General features: G+C 53.0%; 1 protein-coding gene across 19 annotated transcripts in view; it reads right to left on the bottom strand.

Moving 5' to 3' along the window:
• Npas3 (neuronal PAS domain protein 3) overlaps positions 1-5,113 on the bottom strand; it is an 824,148-nt gene extending 819,035 nt beyond the window's left edge. For 6 of the 19 annotated variants that reach the window (NM_001370964.1, NM_001370961.1, NM_013780.3 and 3 more), the window contains exon 1: positions 4,392-4,707. In NM_001370964.1, coding sequence (NP_001357893.1) covers positions 4,392-4,549 — 158 coding nt within the window. In that variant the 5' untranslated portion in view covers positions 4,550-4,707. Of the gene's footprint in view, positions 1-43; positions 858-4,391 lie in introns of those variants that run through there. The other 13 variants (XM_030246744.1, XM_006515938.3, XM_006515939.3 and 10 more) reach the window with 7 other exon arrangements.
• Positions 5,114-6,008: the final 895 nt, after the last annotated feature.

Here is a 6,008-nt window from a genome sequence, read left to right as displayed (position 1 = left end):
AGCTGGGCGCGGGCGGCAGGTTCAATAAACAGAAAAGTGTTACCGTTCTCGCCTGGAAGGATCCTGCTGAAAGCTGGGCTTGGTGGGCGCCATCTTCCTGCAATTTTTTTTTCCTCTCTTACTTTTTGCCTCGCTCCCCCCTCCCGGGGCGGGGGGCGTGGGGAGGGCGGGGGTGTGCGTGTGCGTGGGCTGGCGGGAGAGAGTGCGGGCGTGCGCGGCGCTCGGGGGCCCCGGCGGGCGGCGGCCGTGGCCGTGGCCGTGGCGGCGACGGTGGCGGCGGCCGCGCTGCTGAGCCTGGGAGGCTACGGGAAAGTAGTGGGGCCCGAGCGTCGCCGGCGGCCGGACGTCCCCTCGCGCCCGGAGTGCTCCCAGCCGCAGCTCGCCGCCTCCTCGGCTGCCCGCGCCTGGTCCTCCCTCTGCTCGCCGGCCGCCTCGGTCCATGCGCCGCACAGCGCCCGCGGCCCGGGCCGCCCCGGCTCCCGAGACATGCCCGGCGCGGAGACAGGCGGCCGGCGCGGGCGGCGGCGGAGGAGGGGCGGGCGGCGGGGGAGGCGGCCGCGCGGTCCCGCGGGCAGCCCGGCCGGGGCCTCCGGGTGCTCGGGCCGGCGCGCGGCCGCAAGCCCCCTCGCCGCAGCCACCGGGCTCGGCCGGCGGGCAGGTGGGGGAGCACACCCTCCCTGCAGGGGGCGGCGGGGGCCTAAGAGTGGAGGGACCCAGAGAGGGAGGACACGCGGGGGGGTCCCAGCTTGACCACTGGGAAAGTATTTCTGGGCATTTTCCAGTTGCTTTGCTCCAGAGCTCTCTCTTCTCCTGCAAGCTGATACACACCCCCTTCCCCCTCCCCCTCCTTCGCTTCTCCCCCACCCCCTCTCTCTGTGTGCCTCTGCGCTCGCTCTCTTCTCTCTCTCTCTCTCTCTCTCTCTCTCTCTCTCTCTCTCTCTCTCTCTCTCTCTCTCTCTCTCTCTCTCTCCTTCTCTCCTTCCCTCCTTCCCTCCCTCTCTCTCCCGCCCTCTCTCTCATTTGGGGACTGGGAAGCTTGGCTGCTGGCGCAACAACGCCACTCAGTTGCAGTTTCAAACACTTCCCTTCTCTAGAGTATGCCAGCCTGCAGAAAAGAGAGAGTGGGGTTTATAATGCCAGGAGAGTAGGCTGGACTATCTTCAGGGACAGTGGAAATAAAAGCGTGAGGTGATGAGTCTTGAGCTGACCCAGGCCAGCAGGCCCAACTGCCCTGAGCCTCTGAGCACGGATGCAGGACTTGCACCTTGTGACTCTGGCGCCCTCAGCCAGGAGCCAGAGCCAGAACATCTGCATTTTCCACACCCGTACAGATATGCAGACCCCAGGGTTCATAGGCCAATCCGCAGGCGCTGAGACGCAGTTACATACAAATGCCTTTGCAGAGCCAAGTCCCGGTTCCTGGGACTGGATTGCTGGCCTCTGGAATCTAGTCTAGTCGCCTCCCATGGAAGCCTAGAGAAATGGCTACTCAGTGCAGAGCTAGATGGATATTTTTTTTTACCTGGAGAAACCCCGGGCAGTCATTTATCCACTATGCCACTCTGCAGAATGGGGACAGCTCCTTTTGCAGACTAGGGCCAGTTCTGTATTAAGCAGGCAAGACAGACACCCAAGACTGTTCCGCGTTGAACAAATGGAAGAGTCTGGTGGGAAACATCATTCGTGAGTGAAGCTTTGCCTTCTGCTTTAAAGTTGGGGTGGGGGTGCTCAATGAGTGTCTCCTTGTGTGCTACCCTTCCAGTTAAGTAGGGAGGGGATTCTGAACTGCTACTGGATTCTTAAGTGTGGTGACAGAGCTGCAATATCTTCACACTATTGAAGACTCTCTGGAGTAGTTAGTAGGCGCTACAGGTAGGAGAGATAGGAGTTGGGAAATGAATTGGAGCAATGATGAGTGTTGCCTACAAGACAAATGGGGGCTAGCAAAGAAGAGAGGAGTTAACCAGTTGGAAGTTCTGGTTCCAGGAGACAGTCCAGGGCAGTTCTGCCCTGAGGTGACAAATAAGAGAAGTTTGTGCTCTCTCAACAGGCAGGCCACTGCTTAAAAACCCACTCCTGTCACCCCTCATCAGATCCCCAAAAGTACTTTAAAATTCTTAAACGTTATTTCACAATTCTTTTTAGCAAAACGTCCAGGTCTCCGGGAGGAAATTAAATCTACTCCTCAGAGCCCCGAAGCCAGTCCTGGTGACTCCTAGTGCTGGTGAACTACGAAAGGAGACTCCTGGCTTAGACCTTACCTCCAACACCTGCCAATAATCTTCTTGCCCAACTCTTCTGCCCCCAAATTAACTAAAATTAAAGACAGTAACAGGTGTCAGGAGATCTGAGTAACACCATGGGAAGAAAACTGCATTTCACTACTATCATCTTACCTTGTCAGTATGAGAGAACACTTAAATCAAAGGAAGCCATAATTCACTCCAAAGGAGAAAGTTTAGAGGGTTTGGTGGGTTTTTGTTTTTGTTTTGTTTTGTTTTGTTTTTCACCCCTGTCTTTAGAAGACCAGTGGGTTGAGGTTTAACAAGTGGCCTGAAACCCAACAGGAACCTTTAAAGGGAAGTGTTGAGGCAGGTGCTTGGGGGTGAAGTGGGGGGATGACTTCCCCTGGATACTCCTGAACCCCCAAATCATCTTTTTCTTCTAAAGGACAATGCCAATGCTGAGGGGGAAAAACCCTAAAAGCGGGAGATTCACGACAGCTCCTTATGCCCAATTTACATCTTTTGGGTCAGCTCAAGTTCCTGGAGGTCCCTGGAATTGTCCAAAGGCCATGTGACATTTCTGACCCTTGAATCTCTTCCTCAGAGACCACACTATTGTCACTATTGCCTACACTTCCTAGTTAAAGTGACCGCCAGATCCTATTGTCATTTAAATGTTTTATAAAAGACAAAAAAAAAAAAAAAAAAACCCATACCTGAACCATGAAATGGGGAAACTGAATTCTTTACTGGTGTTCTGCTTTTGAAAGATGCCCAGATCTTTTTTGTTAAAGGTTCTTGTAATCGCTTGAGTAAAACATGACTAAAATAATTTAATAAAAAATATGTGTCTGACAAAGATTTGCCCCTTTAGAGTTATTTCCACGACTTCTTTTTAAAACTTTTGACAATAAGCAGAGCATGTAATGAAGTCTTCTACAGAATATTTGCAATTACATGAACTTGGAAAATACTGTGTTAGGCAAAATCTGGTCACTGGGCCATTGGTTAGAAGGCACAAAACATAGCAATGACAGATTACTGTAACCTTTGCAGTTTAAATACTATTGTTTCAAACCAAAGGCTCTCAAATCAATGAAGTTTCAAAGATGAGGTAAAATGGGAATTTGAATTATGCATTATGTATATTTTAAGTTAAATGCCATTGGCAAATCTCTCAGATGTTTAATCGTGTACAATCTGGGAAACACAAATATTTAATTTCACACTCTCATGTGCTTTTTTTTCTTCCATCTACCATAAAATTGAGCCTCATGAATAGAGAGTTTACCTTTTTGATTATATTGTTAGTTTTTCTCATAGCGATTTTGTGAATCCCATTTTCAATAAAATCTTAGAACATCGAAAGTTATCCTTAAAGGGAAAACTTTAGGGTTAGAAAGCTGTTGATGGTAAATTTCTCTTTATTTCCTTCCTCAATCAAAGGTTGCTCAGTGTTTTAATGACAATTATTTTGAATCTAGAGACTATCTTTAGAAAACTAAAAACAATTTCTATATTAAAACTTCCCTTTCACCACCAAGCCTAACTTTTGTAAAATTTGCTTCCTAACTTGGATCTCGGAATCCCATCCATTTGCATCATAATGCGTTTAAGATAGTTAACAGCGCCTAAGAGATTCGGATTTCACGTTGTATTCCCTGTAGTAACAGGTGACAGGATCTCACACTATTAGGTAGAAACGCAAGTCTATCTCTGCACATGAAAATCGTCTCTGTCCTATTTGGAAACAAATGATCAATCAGCCTCCGATGATCAATTGCTCCCCTGGCTGTCCGTCAGCGCGGATTCGCACCCGCGGAGGCATTGAGAACATTTTGCTGAAAGGGGGCAGGAAGCCCAAACTTTGCAAAAGCATCTCCTGCAGCGTCTCAGACTTGACTGGAACTCTCTGGCTACTCGGGGCTGAGGCTCAACGTTCGGGGCCTGGCAGAGGGCAAAGGATGACTTCACTTCGCCAGTGCACTAGAGTGCTTTTCAATTCGGATTGTGTATCCCCCCCCCCCTCCTTCTATAGCACAGGGGCAGGCAAAGTAAGCCCTGACGAGGTGCATGTGTGTTGTAAGGCACAAAACAAGAGCAAAGTGAGTCCCACCCCAGTACCCGAGACGGGGGCACTATCCCAGCTCGGACGGGACTACTCACCGCTGCTGGTAGGAGGTGATGCCCTGGACGTTCTGCGGGGTGCCGTTGGCCGCGGCGCCGGCCCTCCCCATGCCCGCACCGGCCGGTACCCCAGCGGCTGCCCCGCCGGCCGCCGCGGCCGTCACCTGCACGCTGAAATCCGGAAAGATTCGGATCATCGCCGCGGCTTGGAGCCCCAGGCGCGGCTGCTCTGGGCTCGGGCTGGCGGGGGCTCGGGCTCGGGTTCGGGCGGCGGCGGCAGCAGCGGCGCGAGCGGCGGCAGCAGCGGAGCCAGGCACCAGCCTGCAATCCCATTAGTGAGCCGCGGCCACTGTGCGCGGCGGAGAGGCGCTTTGATGTGCGCGCAGCGGGCTGAGGTGGGGGGGGGTGGCGAGGAGGAGGTGCGGGGGGTGTGCGAGGGACTTGCAAACAGCAAAACGTGTCAGGGTGGGGCCTTTTCTCCCTTTTGGGGGGCACTGTTGCTCCCCCCTCTTTCCAGGATGTTGCTTTCACTGGCTGCTCCAGCAGCGCCGCGCGAGCCCAGCTGAGAGGAGGAGGGGGTGAAGGAGGAAGGATGCACCGGGAGGCTTGGCGAGCGCTTGGCCGGTGCAAGGGAATAACGAGCAGTGGAGGGTGCGTTTTCCCTCCCTCTTCTACACACACACACACACACACACACACACACACACACACACACACCGCGCACTTCCGACCCAAAGTGCAAGATTGTGGTGCGCTCTTTCTCCTCCTTTCTCTGGAGAAATAACCACCATCCGGGCTGGCTTCAGCCTTCCGAGGCTGCCAGAAACCAGGATCCCAGCCCGCGGGTGTAGGAATGGGGCGTCAGAGCCTCCCGTTTCAGCCTGGACCCCTCTTTGACACTATTCTCCACATTAAGCAGAGCGAATGTGACCAAGCGCAAGTTGGGTTCCTGGAGAACTTGATAGTTATCTAGGAGAGGTGGTTTGCAAAGGCGACGGAGTGCGGGGCGGGGGGTTGGCGCTTTTGTACAATGGAGAGTTTGGGTCGCTTAAAAGAAAGGGCTCTTCCCGCTCCTGGTGAGCGGAAGAGTTGGTCTTGGGAAACTTGTGAGGTGGGGTCTCAGCTAGATCTTAGTTTGCGCTATGATCCATCTCTTAACGCCCCCCTTTGACCGAGGAAACGAATAAATTAGTAGCCACAATTGAAAAGAACTCTGCGAATTCCAAACACCAAGGAAACAAAAAGAGAAAACACGTGCATTTATTTCCTCGCGCCTTCCTGTTACTTCACATTGTGACGCCTGCCTTTCATTAGGGGGTGAAGAGAGATCCTTACAGTTTGGATGCGCCTTTTTAGTGAGACTTGCACTGGGTTTCACTGAGCTAGGGTTGGGGGAGTGGGAGTTGATTGTTTCCCTCCATCCCTCCCCAGGACCCGGGTTGCCCACTTTTCCCCCTGTCTTCTGGCTGGTGAGCAGGAGCAGAGATGCGAGAAGCAGGCGGATGCAGCCCTTGAGGGACACAGAGCTCTGCTAATGTCCCACACTCAAAGCCCCTGCCCAGCTTAGCGGCTGCTGCTGCTGCTGCTGCTACTCCTGCAACTGCTGCTGCTACTGCTGCGGCTGGGTGGTGGTGGGGAGTGGTGGTTTCCCATTCT

The sequence above is a fragment of the Mus musculus genome, chromosome 12, assembly GCF_000001635.26.
Source record: "Mus musculus strain C57BL/6J chromosome 12, GRCm38.p6 C57BL/6J".
NCBI classification, from domain to species: domain Eukaryota; kingdom Metazoa; phylum Chordata; class Mammalia; order Rodentia; family Muridae; genus Mus; species Mus musculus.
Note: the sequence above shows the minus strand (reverse complement) of the source record. Positions and strands in the feature narration are given on the sequence as shown.